We start from the raw sequence: 19,684 nt of genomic DNA on the forward strand, positions 1-19,684 counted from the left end.
CGCCCGCGGGAGTACAAAGAAGCATTTCGAAAGAAGAGGGCAGCTTTAAATCTCAGAAATGTGTTTGCCTCAGCGACTGAAGATGAGTAGAGAAGAGGGCTGTCTTGTTTTGTGTTAATAAAGTCTATTAATAAAGCTTAAAGGAGGAACACACGACGTGCTGATACCACTTGCAGCATTGCACAGCATAACAAATCAGCCAATCACAATCGTGTGCACCACTCGGAAAACATAAACTCTTAAGAATATTGCAAGGGCCACATATAAATGTGTACATTACACACACACACACACACACTTTGTTTGCACACATTTTCAATATTTCTGTCACTGTTCTGAGGCCCTTTTGCGTTTTTGTTTTCGTAGTGAATAAAAATACTGTCTACTACAGAAAGAATGTTAATGATTTTAATTTTTTAAAAAATTATATATATATATATATATATATATATATATATATATTTATATATATAAAATATATATACTATATGTATATACTGTAGTCACCGGGGCCCCCTTCTGGAGCCAGGCCTGGAGGTGGGGCTCGATGGCAAGCGCCTGGTGGCCGGGCCTGCACCCATGGGGCCCGGCCGGGCTCAGCCCGAAAAGGAAACGTGGGTCCCTCTTCCCATGGGCTCACCACTGGTGGGAGGGGCCAAAGGGGTCGGGTGCCGTGTGAGCTGGGCGGCGGCAGAAGACAGGGACCTTGGCGGTCCGATCCCCGGCAACAAAAACTAGCTCTTGGGTCATGGAATGTCACCTCTCTGGCAGGGAATGAGCCCGAGCTGGTGTGTGAGGCTGAGATGTTCCGACTAGATATAGTTGGGCTCATCTCCACACACAGCTTGGGTTCTGGTACCAGTGCTCTTGAGAGGGGTTGGACACTCTTCCACTCTGGAGTTGCCCAGGGTGAGAGGCGCAGAGCAGGTGTGGGCATACTTATTGCCCCCCGGCTTGGCGCCTGTACATTGGGGTTTACCCCGGTGGACGAGAGGGTAGCCTCCCTCCACCTGAGGGTGGGGGGATGGGTCCTGACTGTTGTTTGTGTTTATACACCAAACAGCAGTTTATACACCAAACAGCAGTGCAGAGCACCCACCCTTTTTTGGAGTCCTTGGAGGGGATGGGGACTCCATCGTTCTGCTGGGGGACTTCAATGCTCATGTGGGCAATGACACTGAGACCTGGAGAGGTGTGATTGGGAGGAACGGCCCCCCCGATCTGAACCCGAGCGGTGTTCGGTTACTGGACCTCTGTGCTCATCACGGATTGTCCATAACAAACACCATGTTCAAACATAAGGGTGTTCATATGTGCACTTGGCACCAGGATACCCTCAGCCGCAGTTCGATGATCGACTTTGTAGTCGTATCATCGGATTTGTGGCCGCATGTTTTGGACACTCGGGTGAAGAGAGGGGCGGAGCTGTCAACTGATCACCATCTGGTGGTGAGTTGGCTCCGATGGTGGGGGAAGATGCCGGTCCGACCTCGCAGACCCAAACGTATTGTGAGGGTTTGCTGGGAATGTCTGGCAGAATCCCCTGTCAGAAAGAGTTTCAACTCCCACCTCTGGCAGAACTTTTCCCACGTCTCGGGGGAGGCGGGGTAAATCGAGTCCGAGTGGACCATGTTTCGTGCCTCCATTGCAAGGTGGTCGGTCCCTGTCGTGGCGGCAATCCCCGAACCCAGCGGAACCCAGTGGACACCAGTGGTAAGGGATGCTGTCCAGCTAAAGAAGGAGTCCTATCGGGCCTTTTTGGCCTGTGGGACTCCGGAGGCAGCTGACAGGTACCGGCTGGCCAAGCGGAATGCAGCTCTGTCGGTTGCTGAGGCAAAAACTCAGGTGTGGGAGGAGTTCGGGGAGGCCATGGAAAATGACTTCCGGACGGCTTCGAGGAAATTCTGGTCCACCATCCGGCGTCTCAGGAGAGGGAAGCAGTGCACCATTAACACTGTTTATAGTGGACATGGGGTGCTGTTGACCTCAACTCAGGACGTTGTGGGTCGGTGGGGAAAATACTTCGAAGACCTCCTCAATTCCACCGACACGCCTTCCACTGAGGAAGCAGAGCCTGGAGACTCTGAGGTGGGCTCTCCTATCTCTGGGGTTGAAGTAACCGAGGTAGTCAAAAAGCTCCTCGGTGGCAAGGCCCTGGGGGTGGATGAGATCCGCCCGGAGTTCATAAAGGCTCTGGATGTTGAGGGGCTGTCATGGTTGACAAGTCTCTACAACATCGCGTGGACATCGGGGACAGTGCCTCTGGATTGGCAGACCGGAGTGGTGGTCCCCCTCCGGTCCCCCTTTTTAAGAAGGGGGACCGGAGGGTGTGCTCCAATTACAGAGGGATCACACTCCTCAGCCTCCCCGGTAAGGTCTATTCAAGGGTGCTGGAGAGGAGGGTCCGTCGGAAGGTCGAATCTCGGATTCAGGAGGAGCAATGTGGTTTTCGTCCTGGCCGTGGAACAGTGGACCAGCTCTACACCCTCAGCAGGGTCCTCGAGGGTGCATGGGAGTTCACCCAACCAGTCTACATGTGTTTTGTGGACGTGGAGAAGGCATTCGACCGTGTCCCTCGGGGAGTTCTGTGGGGGGTGCTTCTGGAGTACGGGGTACAGAGCCCCCTGATAAGGGCTGTCCGGTCCCTGTACCACCGATGTCAGAGTTTGCTTTGCCGCACTGCCGGCAGTTAGTCGGATTCGTTTCCAGTGAGGGTTGAACTCCGCCAAGGCTGCCCTTTGTCACCGATTCTGTTCATAACTTTTATGGACAGAATTTCTAGGCGCAGCCGAGGTGTCGAGGGGGTCCGGTTTGGTGTCCTCAGTATTGCATCCCTGCTTTTTGCAGATGATGTGGTACTTTTGGCTTCTTCAAGCCGCAATCTCCAACTCTCGCTGGAGCGGTTCGCAGCCGAGTGTGAAACGGTTGGAATGAAAATCAGCACCTCCAAATCTGAGACCATGGTCTTCATTCGGAAAAGGGTGGCGTGCCCTCTCTGGGTCGGGGATGGGATTCTGCCCCAAGTGGATGAGTTCAAGTATCTTGGGGTCTTGTTCACGAGTGAGGGTAAGATGGAACGGGAGATCGACAGGCGGATCGGTGCAGCGCCTGCTGTGATGCGGACCCTGTATCGGTCTGTCATGGTGAAGAAGGAGCTCAGCCGAAAGGCGAAGCTCTCAATTTACCGGTCGATCTACGTTCCTACTCCCACCTATGGTCATGAGCTGTGGGTCATGACCGAAAGAACAAGATCTCGGATACAAGCTGCCGAAATGGGTTTCCTTCGCAGGGTGTCCGGGCTCTCCCTTAGAAATAGGGTGAGAAGTTCGGCCATCCGGGTGGGGCTCAGAGTCGAGGCGCTGCTCCTCCGCGTTGAGAGGAGCCAGTTGAGGTGGCTCGGGCATCTGATTAGGATGCCTCCTGGACGCCTCCCTGGTGTGGTGTTCCGGGCATGTCCCACCAGCAGGAGACCCCGAGGGCGACCCAGAACACGCTGGAGAGACTGCGTGCTGGAGCCTATCCCAGCTGTCTTCGGGCAGTAGGCGGGGGACACCACGAATTGGTTGCCAGCCAATCGCAGGGCACACAGAGACAAACAAACAATCGCACTCACAATCACACCTAGGGGCAATTTAGAGTGTCCAATCAACCACGCATGTTTTTGGAATGTGGGAGGGAACCGGAGTACCCGGAGAAAACCCACGCAGGCACGGGGAGAACATGCAAACTACACACAGGGAGGCCGGAGCCGGGATCGATCCCACGACCTCTGCACTGTGAGACGGACGTGCTAACCAGTCGACCACCGTGCCGCCTATATATATATATATATATATATAATATATATTAGGGGTGTGCATCTCTCCACAAAAGACGATTCGATACGGTTGTCGATATGTTAGATGTGAAACGATTCAAGGACGGTTTGATTTGAGAGTGGGAGGACTCGGTTCGGTTTGACTCAGTGAGATTACGATTCATTTCAGTATCGTATGGCTCAGCTTGAGAGGGTATGGTGCAATTACTTATTTGTTGTCATTTTACCAACATTTGAATGAATTTGTCAATACTGTAAATATTCCAAGATATATCTTTCCAATAAAAGATGATTCGATATGTATCTCCATACATTTCAAAGTGGGACGATTGATTCGGTTTGATTCAATGCACTCACACCTTTTAAATCCCAAAAAACGTTTTTCCAGTTCTAACCGTTTTTTTTATTGATTTTTTTATAAACGGGTCACCGAGGCCCCACTCTGTAGCCAGGCCTGTAGGTGGGGTTGAGTGGCGAGCGCCTGGTAGCTGTGCTCAACCCAAAAGGACAACTTGGGTCAATGGGCTCACCACCTGCGAGAGGGGCCAACGGGGTCGGGTGCTCTTTGAGCTGGACAGTAGCCAAAGGTGGTTCGATCCCCGATGGAATGTCACCTCTCCGGCAGGAAATGAGCCCGAGCTGGTGTGCAAAGTAGACAGGTTCCGACTAGACAAACTCTCCTCCACACACAGCTTGGGCTCTGATATCAGTTTTCTAGAGATTGGTGGGACTCTTTTTCACTCTTTCACGCAGAGCAGGTTTGGGCATACTTATTGCCAGCCCAACATGGCGCCTTTATGTTGGGGTTCACCCCAGTGGCCAAGAGGGTAGCCTTCCTCCGCCTTCAGGTGAGGGGATGGGTCCTGACTGTTGTTTGTGCCTATGCACCAGCAGTATCTCTGAGTACCCACCGTTTAGTGAGTCCTTGGAGGTTGTACTGGAGAGAGATACTCCTGGGGACTCCCTCGTTCAACTTCAATGCTCACATTGGTAATTACAGTGAGTAGAAGTGGAAGGGTGTGTTTGGGAAGAATGACTCCCCCCCATCCCCCCCGATCAGAAACTGAGTTGTGTTTTGTTCCTGGACTTCTGTGCTCGTCAATGTCCATAACAAACACCCTGTTCGGATATAAGGGTGTCCATATGTGCACTTGGCACCAGGACACCCTAGGCCACAGTTCGATGATCGACTTCGTGGTGGTGTCATCGGATTTGTGGCCGAATGTTTTGGACACTTGGGTGAAGAGAGGCGCGGAGCTGTCAACTGATCAGTACCTGGTGTTGTGTTGGCTCCGATGGTGGGGGAAGATGCCGGTCCGACCTGTCAGACCCAAACATATTATGAAGGTTTACTTACAACGTCTGGCAGAATCCTCTGTCAGAAAGTTTCAACTCCCACATACGGCAGAATTTCACCATGTCCTCTGGGACATGGTGGATATTGAGTCAGAGTGGACCATGTTCTGCGCCTGCATTGCTGAAACAGCTGATCAGAGCTGTGGCCGTAAGGTGATTGGTGCTTGTCGTGGCGACAATCCACATACCCACTGGTGGACACTGGCGGTAAGGGATTCCGTCAAGCATAAGGTAGTCCTATCGGGCCTTTTTGGCCTGTGGAACTCCAGAGGCAGCTGACTGGCTGGCCAAGCGGAATGCAGCTTTGGTGTTAAGCGTGGCAAAAAATCTTGAGCATGGGAGGAGTTCGGCGAGGCAATGGAAAATGATTTCTGGATGGCTTCAAGAAAATTCTGGTCCACCATTCGGCATTGCAGAAGTGCACTATTAACACTGTGCGTAGTAGGGATGGAGTACTGCTGACCTCGATTCGAGACGTTGTGAGACGGTGGAGAGAATACATCAAAGATCTCCTCAATTTCAATGGCACGCCTTCCTTTGAGGAAGCACAGTCTGGGGACTCTGAGGTGGGCTCTCTTATCTCTGGGGTTGAAGTCATTGAGGTGGGTAAAAAGTTCTTCGGTGACGAAGGTGGGGTTGAATGAGATCAATCCGGAATTCCTAAAGGCTCTGGATGATGTGGGTCTGTCCTGGTTGATTTTGCAGTCCGTTTATCGCCTTCTGCCTACAGCCAGTGTACCCTTCCACCGTCCATTTACTCGACTTTTTGTCCGACTGGACCAAATAGTAATCGCCTATAGGCCGGTCCAACTGTCATTTTAAATGGGCTTCCGTTAGCATTTCCGACTACCAACTTTGACAAACTACCATTCCCACGAAACACCGGCAAATAAAATACGTTTTCCGACTATGCTTAGTCCGACTATTTTATTTTTTAGTTTCCCGTCTATCGTTTATTGCCTTCAAAATGGGCGTCCGTCATTGGTCGATAGGCAGTATGCCCAGCTGTTTACGACAGTAAACTACATCTACCATCCCATTATGACATTAGTATTTACATTTTTGCTTTCATTTACTCTCCTTTTTGATTTTTATAGTTTTATTGGGATGTATTTTGTAACAGGAGTGACAGTACTGAAAGGACAAGAGGAGATTGAGATCCTCGCTCCTGTTGTCATTTCCAATGCTGGAATCTTCAACACGTTCCAAAGGTTTCTGCCAAATCACATACAACAAAAATCAGGTGAAACATCCGCTTACACATTGAGTATTTGACATGGATCTGTGGAATACAATTTGAGGGCTGTTGGTTCATTTGTCTGCTGATCCTTTGTGAGTAGAGATACAGTCATTGTTGAGTATGGTGCGCCATGGCATGGGTTCCTTCTTGGTCTTTGTTGGTCTGGATGGAACCAAAGAAGAGTTGGGAATCGTTTCTACAAATTTCTGGATGTATAAAGACAGCGACTTGGATACACTGTAAGTTAATTGCTTTTTTATTGATTTTCCCCTTATCTCCTGAGAGTCTTATTTTAACTCCTATTTCAAATACGTACTGGCTTTTGCAATGGTTTATCACAAAATTATACCACTGAATACAATAATGACATCATGAAATGTATTAGTACCACTCTATATCTTCCTTTTACATGTGATAATCAAAAGATTCCCACCAGATTATAGACTCAAATTCTACCAACCACTGCCATGGTTGCAGTGGCAGGGGTTACATCAAACAGACAAATAATAACTTTAACACATCAAAACGAGATAGAAGAATAGCCAATTATTAAGGGCTGTTCACAAACAAAACATTTTTATAGACTGCAATAGGCTATCTTCACACATCGTAATTTGATATTCTGGTCCAAACCAAAGCAGAAAGTTACATATTGACAAGCGTTTTTCATCATAGTTATAGTAGGTGTGTTTAACTTACCATACCATACTTAACGTAAAAGCACATGGAAAAAAGTCTTGCTCATTTTGAACGCAACTTGTCACAACTTTTTGACCACTTACACAATCAAATCATAGATACATCCAATTTTATATTGCCTCTTCTCATTAGGGTTGCAGGTGAGATGGCGTCTGTCCCAGCTGACTTTGGGTGACAGACGGGGTAACGAGTCCCAGGGCATATATAGACAAACAACCATACAGGTCAAGTAAGATTTCTGTAGTGCCGACAGAGGCAATCTAAAGGAACTTAACTAATGGAGCAGGTCAAGAGCCAGACATAGATACATTACAGGAAACCAACTGAACCTCATGAGCTAACGCTTGGCTATGGAAGCTAGGAATCGGTCCTCAACCTCAAACACGACCTCTTATTATTTTGATCAATAATGATAAAGACTACTATTGGAAAAAAAAAAAGGAAAAAAAAAAGAAAAATCTAATTTTGCAATTTTTTTAAAGCACATTGTTCTGTATACTCTGCCGAGCCCATTGAATTGATCGAAATGATAATCTGTCAGAAAAGCCTCAAGACTTTGATCATGCTTTAAAACGAATATTGTGACTGTTCGGCAGAGGCCATGGCCAATACGGTGACACAACTCTGATAATTTGCCATGAAAACAAAAGCTGCTGTAACTTGACCTAGATAGCTCTATCTTGTCAAAATTCCATACACTTGATGTGAGTCGGGGCCTGAAGACATCTACAAACTTCATTTTGATCGTAGTGGTGGCGCCACCCACTGCATCAAGGAAATACATGTTTTATTCTTTAATGTTTTACACCAAGTGGATGAACTAGATCTGTCGCAATGAAATTTTGAACATGTTCAAATTCCCTGGCGACAACAATGGCTTTTTGAGACCAATAAAAGTTTGGACGCATATCTGGCGGACGTCTTTGTGACTATTTGCAAACTTGAAAGAACCCTGACGAAAAACCAACATTTGCCAACCCTCGTCGCTCAGTGAGATATGGGCTTAAGGGAAGCCTTTTTGGGCTGTGGGACTTCGAAGGCAGTTAACAGGTACTGGCTGTAAAAACAGAACGCAGCTTTGGCGGTCGCTGAGGCAAAAACACGGACGTGGGAGGAGTTCTGTGAGGCCATGGAAAAGACTTATGGACAGCTTTGAGGAAATTATGGTCCGCCATCCAGCATCTCATGAGGGGGGAGCAGTGCACCATTAATAATGTGTGTATTGAAGATGGGGCGATTCTGACCTCGACTCGGGACATTGTGAGTCAGTAGGGAGAAAACTTCAAAGAAATCCTCAATTCCAGTGACACGCCGTCCTTTGAGGAAGCAGACCTTGCGAACTCTGAGGGGGCCTCTCCTAGCACTGGGGTTGAAGTCACTGCGGTGGTTAAAAAGCTCCTTGGTCGCAAAGCCCTGGGGCGGATGATATCCGCTAAGAGTTCTTAGATGCTCTGGATGTTGTGGGGCTTTCCTGGTTGACACGCATCTACAACATCATGTGGACATCAGGGGCAGTGCTTCAGGGGATTGGGAGACTGGGTTGGTGGTCCCCTTTTTAAGAAGGGGGACTGGAGGGTGTGTTCCACCAACAGAGGGATCACACTCCTTAGGCTTCCTGGTAAGGTGTATTCAGGGGTGCTGGAGAGTGGGGTCAAACAGGAGGTTGAATCTCAGATTCAGGAGAAGCAGTGTGGTTTTAATCCCGGGCCATGGAACAGTGGACCTGCTCTACACTTGCACCTTGAGGGTGAATGAGAGTAGGCCAGGTGCTTCAGGTTGTGGGAGAAGACCAAGTAAACGCCCAGTAAGGTGATTAAAAAACACATTTATGTGGCCACAAACTCTTGATATAATGATCTACTTGCAAAAAGATGTTCATGCTGCCATCTCATAACATGATCCAGCAACCTCAGGCTACTCAACGTTGAGCAGCCAAGATTGTCCAAAGTTCAGGAAGGCCTCGGTCTGAAAAAATTACGATGCAAATATATTTTATAAGGACCGTCTATATCATCAGCTTTACACTTTGATTTTCTTAAATGGTTCTAAAACATGATTAAATATTTGTATATAAATGTGGTTTATTTAAAAAGTGGTCATAATTTTGTCGGCAGTCAATGTGCTGCACAAGTAAGGACAAAGCAATATTTATAGGGATAAATACAATAATATGTTTTTCCACAACCATGCTTTTCTAGTTTTAACAATGCAGTATGAGTCAAATTAAAATATTTCAGTCTCAATTTGTATTATGTTGGATTTCATTAATACATATGTATGTGGATTTGTTTGAACTATGTGGGAAGAATGGAACAATACTCTTCGCTGAGCAGGGAGCAAGTATTGGGAAACATTCCAATGATGTTCATCACCTTTCCATCTGCCAAAGACCCTACAGCTAACATTCGACAACCAGGTAACTCAGTGTGTTATGTAGAAGTACTGGAATGTAAATCACAATTCATTAAAAGCATTCTTGTTGTTCCAAGACTAGAACACTTCTTCATGCAGACTAACCACTGACTATTGTCAGTATAGTTGGAGTGCTTGGAATGTGAATATCCCAAGAACAGAAAATGTCATTCCTATGTTTTCAATGTAAACTCATCTTATTAATTCTGCTGAGACAAGGCAAGACAATTTGTTGTGTAGGCCTTTTAGTGTGTATATCTACGAGTGTGTATGTGGGTTCTCTCACTCACTACTATTTTTCTTTTAAATAATTTGCTGATGATGTGTGATCCACTCTACTGTCTCACAATTTCCAACAAGTCTAAAGTTGAAATGAAATGTTCATCATTTATAGCTATCTCTAATGCCGCTTTTCCATTAGCCACAAACAGCCCCACACCACACCACTCCACTATGCCCCGCACCACACCCCATGGCCTCTGTTGCTTTCCATTATGGATGGGCGATACCAGTGATTTTAGATGTGATCCGATACCAAGTAATACTGGACCAACTATCCTGATACCCAGAGCTGGGCATTGTACTAAAAATTGAGCGTTCGTTATTCGTCATCCGTCTACAGCCTTCCGTTGTCGGTCATTCACCTTTTTTTCTGGGGAAAAAATAATACCAGTCTATAGGCCGGTCCGCCTCTATTTTTAAACGGGAGTCCCTCTGTATTTTGGTATTGATCCTCCGATCCCTATTTTCCATTACAACAGGCATGCGGCGGATGGGGCCGGGATCAACTATACTGCACAAGCTTGCGCTCCACTATTCACAGTCGCCGCATGTCATAATATTTCACAAGTGGCGAGTCTCGGCCACTGTTATTGGGGCAATTAAAAAAAAAATTTGCTATTACATGATTTGGCGCTGTTGCAAAGTTCCAGATTCAAGACAGTGAGACAGCCGGCCGCCGTCAAGACAAAAATACACTGCATCCAACACACATATTTTGTGTCTTATACCATCATCTATACCGCTTATCCTGACAAGGGTCGCGGGGCGTGCTGGAGCCTATCCCAGGTGTCTTCGGGCAGTAAGCGAGGGACACCCTGAATTGGATGCCAGCCAATCGCAGGGCACACAAAGACAAACATCCGCACTCACAATCAACCCTGGGGACAATTTAGAGAGTCCAATCAACCTACCATGCATGCTTTTGGAATGTGGGAGGAAATCGGAGTACCCGGAGAAAACCCACGCAGGCACGGTGAGAACATGCAAACTCCACACAGGGAGGCCGGAGCCAGGATCGAACCCACGACCTCTGAACTGTGAGGCGGACGTGCTAACCAGTCGACCACCGTGCCGCCGTGTCTTATACCATATTTACAATTTCATATGTAGCATGGATGAAATAATGGAAAAGTGATTTCAGGAGCGGTACGCAAAGCTCGCAGCCAGAACTCATTCATTCTGGAGAGCTCACTCTCATTCATTTGCCCGCCTGGGCCGAGTCAACGGCTCGTCGTCCTCACTCTACGGCGCCTGAAGGCCTCCGTTGGCCACCCAAAGCCATCAGTTGAGCTGGGGAAGACATCTCATCCAAGTCAATTGGCAATTCCGGGCTTATGTCTAAATGATGTCACAAGTCAAAATGGCGATCAAGTCGGTGAAAAGAAACTCATTGAAAAGCATTGAACTTTGGGTCGTTCTGATTTGATTTGTGATTTTTTTTTTCACTATATTATATTGATAAGGATGCAAGCTGGTTAAAGCCTAAAATATGCAGGAAACAAAACTACATTTTATCACATTCGAGAAAAATTCTTACCACTTAAGAAGTGCTCACTACAAAGCACTGTGGTCTTGCTTAGCTTCCATTCCGAACAGTCCAGTCCCACTCTCTTCACTCCGTTTACCCACTTTCTCCGACGCTCAGGGTCCACACAGTAATCATAAAATGATAATTTAGTTTCTATCATGTTATGGTTGAACGATCCAAGCACACAAAAGGGCATGATTTTCTGCTAGCTTTATATGCTAGTCACAGGCAAAAACAATACAATACGGTGAGTTGTTTTCACCGACAAGGCACGTTGCATCGTAAAATGCCCAGATGTTCGGAATTGTCAATGGTACCCGGTGAGCAATCAGTGAAATTGAATTTTTTTTACCATTAATCATGAAAAATGCATTTATTAGTACATATGAAATTGTAAATATGGTTCAGCGTTGTTGTCAAACACTATTATATTCATTGTATATACTGTGTTTTTATGACTTTGGTGATGGCTGTCTCATCTAAAACCAGGAAATAGGTGTGGATGGGTTAGGGTTACGGTTAGGGTTAGGGTTACTTCCTTGCTGCATTGCTGTCGGCCAGTCAGATAACAGTGATGACATGGCCCAAGGCGGTTGGCGTTTTAGAATCACCTACGAGGGTTAGGGTTGGATGGAAAACAAACATCCGCGGCCAAGCGAGGGCATCTCGGTGTGGATCAGGCTAATGGAAAAGTGCCTTAATAGTGAGTAATTCATTTGTTATACGTCTGTTTGTTTTACTCATTTGATAGCGATATTAGCAATATTAGCATTATGCGACGGAGATGCTAGCTTGTGCATGTCTTGTTTTTAAGTCAGCCAATCTAACACACGATGTGCTGCCAACTGTACTGCTTTACTAAGCTTCTCTATATCAACTACTGCATCTCACATAGAACAACAGAACATATCGCTCACCCGTAATATGAGCCAATCACATTCGTGTGCACTTCAGGGACTTTTCAGAAAACATATACTCAATGAATATTACAGTGCATTTAATATTTGCGTTATGCGACGGTGACAACTTGTCTTCACCATCAGCGGGGGGGGTGTTCCGCAGCACGGTACCGTGGTAAAGTCACTTTCACCAGGGCCCATCGAGAATGCTCCGCCCCCTCTGGGCTGGTACCTACGCTACACCCTGGCAACAGGTTTTTTACACTGCCAAAATTGCGTCATGTGTGGCACGGTGCAATATGGATGCGTGACATCTACGTCCGGAACTCTATTTGCCCCAAATAGTATTCACCTATCCATCCATCCATCCATCCATTGTCTACCGCATATCCGGGGTTGGGTCGCGGAGGCAGCAGCTTCAGCAGGGAAGCACAGACTTCCCTCTCCCCACCCACGTCTTCCAGCTCTTCCAGAGGGATCGCAAGGCGTTCCCAGGCAAGCCGGGAGACATTGTCTCTCCAGCGTGTCCTGGGTCATCCTCGGGGCCTCCTGCCGGTGGGACATGCCCGGAACACCTCACCACAGACGCGTCCAGGAGGCATCCTAATCAGATGCCCGAGCCACCTCAGCTGGCTCCTCTCAACGTGGAGGAGGCTCGACTCTGAGTTCCTCCCCGGATGGCCGAACTTCTCACCCTATCTCTAGGGGAGAGCCCGGACACCCTGCAGAGAAAACCCATTTCGTCTACTTGTATCTGAGATCTTGTTCTTTCGGTCATGACCCACAGCTCATGACCATAGGTGAGAGTAGGAACGTAGATCGACCGGTAAATCGAGAGCTTCGCCTTTCGGCTCAGCTCCTTCTTCACCACGACAGACCGATACAGAGTCCACATCACAGCAGACGCTGCACCGATCCGCCTATTGATCTCCTGTTCTATCCTACCCTCACTCGCGAACAAGACCCCCAAGAAAGATACTTGAACTCCTACACTTGGGGCAAACCCTCATCCCCGACCCGAAGAGGGCTTGCCACCCTTTTCCGACTGAGGACCATGGTCTAAGATTTGGAAGTGCTGATTTTCATTCCAACCGCTTCATACTTGGCTGCGAACCTCTCCAGTCAGAGTTGGAGGTCACGGCTTGAAGAAGCTAACAGTACCGCATCATCCGCAAAAAGCAGAACTGCAATACTGATACCAGATGCAATACCAAACCAGACTCCCTCAACACCTCAGCTGCTCCTAGAAATTCTGTTCATAAAAGTTATGAACACAATCGGTGACAAAGGGCAGCCTTGGCGGAGTCCAACCCTCACTAGAAACAAATCCGACTTACTGCCAGCAATGTGGACCAAGCTCTGACATCGGTGATACAGGGACTGAACAGCCTGATAGGACTCCTTCTTCAGCTGGACAGCATCCCATACCGCTGGTGTCCACCAGCGGGTTTGGGGATTGCCGCCACAACAGGCACCGACCACCTTGCGGCCACAGCGCCGATCGGCGGCCTCAACAATGGAGGCACGAAACATGGTTCACTGGGACTCAATGTCCCCCAACTTCCCTGGGACGTGGGCAAAGTTCTGCTGGAGGTGGGAGTTGAAACTCTTTCTGACAGGGGACTCTGCCAGACGTTCCCAGCAAATCCTCACAATACGTTTGGGTCTGCCGGGTCGGACCGGCATCTTGCCCCACCATCGGAGCCAACTCACAGCCAGATGGTGATCAGTTGACAGCTCCGCCCCTCTCTTCACCCGAGTGTCCAAAACATGCGGCCACAAATCCGATGATACGACTACAAAGTCGATCACCGAGGGTATCCTGGTGCCAAGTGCACATATGGACACCCTTATGCTTGAACATGGTGTTCGTTATGGACAATCCGTGATGAGCACAGAAGTCCAGTAACCGAACACCGCTCGGGTTCAGATCGGGGGGGCCGTTCCTCCCAATTCCTCTCCAGGTCTCACTGTCATTGCCCACGTGAGCATTGAAGTCCCCCAGCAGAACGATGGAGTCCCCAGGTGGAGCACTCTCCAGATACCCTCCAAGGACTCCAAAAAGGGTGGGTACTCTGCACTGCTGTTTGGTGCATAGGCAAAAACCAGAGTCAGGACCTGTCCCCCCACTCTAAGGCGGAGGGAGGCTACCCTCCCGTCCACCGGGGTAAACCCCAATGTACAGGCGCCAAGCCGGGGGGCAATAAGTATGCCCACACCTCCTCGGTGCCTCTCACCCTGGGCAACTCCAGAGTGGAAGAGTGTCCAACCCCTCTCGAGAGGACTGGTACCAGAGCCCAAGCTGTGTGTGGAGGCGAGCCCGACTATATCTAGTCGGAACTTCTCAGCTTCACACACAAGCTCGGGCTCCTTCCCTGCCAGAGAGGTGACATTCCATGTCCCAAGAGCTAGTTTTTGTTGCCGGGTGTCAGACTGCCAAGGTCCCTGCCTTCTGCCGCCGCCCAACTCACACGGCACCCAACGTCTTTGGCCCCTCCCACAGGTGGTGAGCCCATGGGAAGGGGGACCCACGTTTCCTTTTCGGGATGAGCCCGGCCGGGCCCCATGGGTGCAGGCCTGGCCACCAGGCGCTCGCCATCGAGCCCCACCTCCAGGCCTGGCTCCAAAGGGGGGCCCCGGTGACCCGCGTCCGGGCAAGGGAAATCTTGGTCCATAAATTTTGTTCATCATTAGGGTCTTTTAAGCCGTGCCCGGTCTGGTCCCTCACCGAGGACCTGTTTGCCATGGGTGACCCTGCCAGGGGCATAATGCCCCAGACAACCTAGCTCCTAGGATCATTGGGACACCCCTCCACCACGGTAAGGTGACCGCTCATGGGGGGCCCCAAATAGTAGTAATTTTAATATGAGTGTGTCATCAAAAATCTGCATTGATTTTTCGAGCAACTGTAGGCATGGCAGGAGACTAGTACTGCAGGGATCTGGACGTTATTTGTTGACATAGAGGTACTATTATTAGTAGAGAAAACCATGTCCCTGGTAGGTCATTCCAGTTGCCCCATTGACAAAGCCTGAGGCAAAGATAGATATACAGGTAAATGTAAAGAGTGCGAAAAAAATGGCGGCTGGCTGATGTGGGCAGAAAAAACTAATGAGTACATAAGAAAACAGACACTTTATAAAAAACTACCCTAACCTACAGCTTGATTTAAGAGTCCAATGGGTACAGTAAGAGATGTTGCACATTTTGCTTTCTTGGGAGCCACACTGGAAGTCAATATAATATTAAAAAAAGAGATATCTAATGCAAAATATGCGAACAAAAGCAAATATTTGTCCGAAAAATGTGTTCGTAAACCAATTGTTTGTGAGGAGTGCTCCATCGTACTTATTGTAATGCTCTTGCATGTGGGAAAGGACAGAAGGAGCATGTGGGAGAAACTACATTATATTTATTGATTTTTTTTAATTTTTTTTTTTTAATATGGTCTCTATATATCACCAATTTTCACCTATTGTTGGTGAATATTTTCACTGCAATGAACAGGGATTCACTGTGGTAATCTATGAGTCGCCACGGAAAGTTGCTGTTATTATTTTAAAGATGTATGGAGTGAATAACCCTGCAAAACTCCATAAATGTATTTTGAAAGCATTCATTTTATCTCCAAACCTTGCAGGTGCAAAAAGGCACAAGAAACTGTGTCCCTGTGACTGATGACTTTATCTCCATTTAGGAAAGTCCTGTATGACTTTGTTAACCATGGCTCGCTATGAGTGGTTCGAAGAATGGGAGGGGACAAAGATTGGCAAGAGGGGACAGGATTACCTGGATCTGAAAAACAGTATGTCTCAGGAGCTGCTGAAGTGGGCCATAACCATCTTCCCCCAATTACAAGACAAGGTGTGTGCTTATCTTTGTACTGTATATTTATGTGTATACCTTACGTCAATTACTTCATTTTAATATGTATTCAAAGCTATTTGTCAGATAGAAAGAGTTAACTGTGTAATAATAATTAACTTTATTTTTATAGCACCTTTAATAACACGTTTACAAAGTGCTTTTACAGACCAACTAGAATACCAATCAAAGACAATTAAGTGCAAACAACCTCACCATATAACAGTAACAGCAGCAAAAGAAACAAAAATTCACACACAAAAGCACGAGGCAATACAGGATTCTGACAACCCAAGTGAGACCAAGAGGCAATTGAATATAAAACATTTAAAAACTATCAGTCCCAAAATAAAATTATAGCCATTAACATAATAATGAAATACAATAAATAAGAAAGAAAATATTTAAAAGGAAGCAAGGGAGAACTTAAAAGCCAATCTATGAGAGAGGTTTTAGAGGTGATTTAAAAGATCAACCAAATCCACGCCTCTCAGAGGCGTAACAGTCAGTGTAACAGACGGTTATTGTGGTACAGCATCTCGCCACACGGTGGTGCCTCTGGGTTTCTTATGTTAGTTAGTCACTTCTTTTTCCCTAAACGTCAGTACACTTTTTGTCATGGACTCGGTCGGGTGTACCCGACCGCTACGTTCTTGAGTAACGCGTCGTATGCTGGGGAAGTATTTTTCTATTGCAAATTAAACAATGGCTTGTGGAACATTGAGAAGTCTTTGCTCCTTCGGCTAGCTAACAACACTCGTCCATTCCCTCAACATTGCCCATTTCCTTGGATGGACGAAGCTAACTCAGTGACACAAATGCAAACAGCGAACCTGCTGGAGCAGGCCTCGGTGGATTACTTTCCCTCAAACGCCATATGAAGTTTAAAACTGGACTTTTCATGTCGATTTGGGACACTGTGGGAATCTGTTGCCTTCGATGATGTGCACAATTCCCCTTGCTCTACTGAATCTAGACGGTCCCTTAATTTTCCGCCATGCCAGCCTCCAGTCTCCTTTTAGTTTTGGGTGACGTGTTTAATTCGAGCTCTTTTCTTCAAATTTAGCACTGACTGGTAGGTTTACATGCGTTACATTTAATCAACATAGCTTAGTCTGACTGATAGTTATTGCACTTAAGGGTCTGTGTAGTGTTCAAGCCTAACCTCTTGTATAGCATGATGGCATGTCACCCAGACGACTTAGACTGCCCCTCGGACATGATGGAGCTCACCTCTTTACCAATGTTTGACACAGCCGAAACTAAATACCCTAATCTTAACCAACAAGTAGTGGACTTGAGATCAGAAATTAGTAGACTGAGTGACTGTTTACGTGACTCGCTGAACATACAACAGAATTTGCTCGAACAATGGGACCATCTCAGCAAAGAAAACCCTGTTCCTCCAGTGGTCGTACAGTCTTCTGTTGTCCCTGTTGCTACGTCCACGCCTCAATGCCAACTATACCACTCCGTTCCTGCCGACAAATCCATTCCTGCCAACAAAACCATTCCTACCTGCCAGTCCTTTCCTCCCGTCTTACTCGGTTGAGCTGAGCAACACTTCCAGAGTCATTGCAGCAGCTTCTTAGCACTCCAAGATGGAGCCTCCTGTGTACTCCGGAGACTGTAGGGTGCTGCCTGAGGACTGGTTGCAAGCTGTTAGCACTTACAATTCCTAATTGTGCCTTACTGATGGACAGTTACTCAATGAATTGCCACACTTTCTCGCGAATGAGCCCGGGAAATGGTTCAAGGCTCTGAGCTCCCACATTACCTCATGGGCTCAATTCTGTCAGCTGTTCAAGACAATGTTTCTGCCTTCTGACAACCAAGAACGTATCCTGAGGGGGCTTTTGGACCGTATCCAGGCTTATGATGAACCACTCCCAACTTTTGTTGCCCACATGCTGAGTGGATTTAACAAGCTGAAAAGCCCACCGCCCGAAAGAGAGCAGATTCAACTCATTAGTATACACTCTCTTGAGAAATACAGAGTTGCACTTTATGGCACCAACATCTCTTCTGTGTTTTGCTTCGCGCTCATGAGCTTCACTCAGTGCCTGGACCAAGTGGACCACAGAGCTCTTCACGTTACGAAGAGCAGCGTAAACCTGACCCTTACTGCTTCAAATGTTGTCTACCAGGATTTACTTCACGCACTTGTCCCAACTGTAACAACTGCACAATCCACTGTAAATACAACAAGGCCAAGCCCGGAGCAACCACCTCTGGCGCCTGGTTCCCCTGACAGGCCAGCAAAAGTCTGATGAGGTCAGCGCAACAGCCCTGCAGCGAAGCAAGCAGTCGGGAAACTACAGAGGAGGGAGGACGTTTCGCAGAGGCCAACCTCCCTCCAGTCGTTAGCTGAGCCTCATTCACCTCCAGTTCAGGATGAGCTGATTCTTGGACACCTGGAGGACAATTTTTCTGAGGTACACTGGACTACTCCTCTGAGAACAAAAGTGAACTTCAATGCAACATGTGTGGATGCTACTCTTGACACGGGTGCTTTCCTCTCAGCTGTACGAGCAGACCTCATTCAAGTTAATGGCACCTACCCCAGCAAAACGAATGAGTGGGTCAGCCCTGCTGTTAACCTTGCCAATAATGCCCCTTGCATCCCTGAAGGTGTCATTTGGCTCAATATTGGATTCATGAACAGAGACTTTTACCAGCATTTTGCGATTATGCCAAAATTGTCTTCTCCTTTCATTCTGGGAATGGATTTCATGACAAGAGCGTCTGTGTCTATCCACATTCCCACAAGGACGTTATCTGCCCCCTTGTGGATGAGGAGGAGGATTGTCAAAATTATTGTTCACATTCATCTGAGACTTTAACGTCGATAGACACGCTTTACTTGACTCTTGCGGAGAAGGTTTCGAAATCAAGCCTTCTGAGAACTGCAAGGACGCTTTGATTGGTCTGCTCATCAATTAATTTTTCTCCCATGTTTGATGGTCATCTTGGTCGAACGTCACTCTCTGAACACGTCATAGAGACTGGAGACTGGAATCTCCCACCGTATCGCACGTCACCTGCAAAAAAATGTGTGCTTGAGGACCAAGTGCAACAGATTAAAAGACAATAATCTACAATAATATTGAACCTTCTACAAGCCCTTGGGCTGCTCCAGTGGTCATTGTCAACAGGGACACTGACCCGAGGTTCTGTGTGGACTTTCGCGGTCTCAATCAAGTGACTCATAAAGACTCCTATCCCTTACCTCGAGTAGATGAGTCTTTAGACTTTTTAGCGAGGGGTAAGTTTGTCTCAACCTTAGACTTAGCAAGAGGCTATTGGCAGGTTGCTGTATCAGAGGCTTCTAGACCGAAAACTGCCTCCATCTCACACTGTGGTCTCTTCCAGTTCTGGGTGCTACCTTTCAGTCTCTGCAACGCACCCGTGACCTTTCAAAGACTCATGAACTCTGTACTTGCCGGCCTCATTTACAAAACGTGTGTAGTCTACCTTGATGACATTGTGATTCCCTCACCTACCTTCGAACAACACTTTGGAGGAAGTTCTGGCCAGACTCCAAGCTGCTGGCCTGTCGCTGAAGCTCAGTAAGTGCCAGTTCTGCC

The 19,684-nt window shown here is 47.4% G+C and overlaps 1 protein-coding gene and 1 pseudogene across 4 annotated transcripts in view; one reads left to right on the forward strand and one right to left on the reverse strand.

The window, feature by feature from the left end:
- The window catches only part of LOC147135043 (all-trans-retinol 13,14-reductase-like), a 56,768-nt gene that overhangs the window by 27,824 nt on the left and 9,260 nt on the right, over positions 1-19,684 (forward strand). For all 4 annotated transcript variants that reach the window (XM_086055746.1, XM_086055747.1, XM_086055748.1 and 1 more), the window contains 4 exons: positions 6,297-6,416; positions 6,514-6,652; positions 9,419-9,528; positions 15,931-16,097. In XM_086055746.1, coding sequence (XP_085911872.1) covers positions 6,297-6,416; positions 6,514-6,652; positions 9,419-9,528; positions 15,931-16,097 — 536 coding nt within the window. The remainder of the gene's footprint in view (positions 1-6,296; positions 6,417-6,513; positions 6,653-9,418; positions 9,529-15,930; positions 16,098-19,684) is intronic.
- Positions 1,732-5,927, reverse strand: LOC147135044 (uncharacterized; annotated as a pseudogene).

This window comes from Filicampus tigris, chromosome 16 (assembly GCF_054856515.1).
Source record: "Filicampus tigris isolate MCC_2025a chromosome 16, RoL_Ftig_1.0, whole genome shotgun sequence".
In the NCBI taxonomy this organism is placed as follows: domain Eukaryota; kingdom Metazoa; phylum Chordata; class Actinopteri; order Syngnathiformes; family Syngnathidae; genus Filicampus; species Filicampus tigris.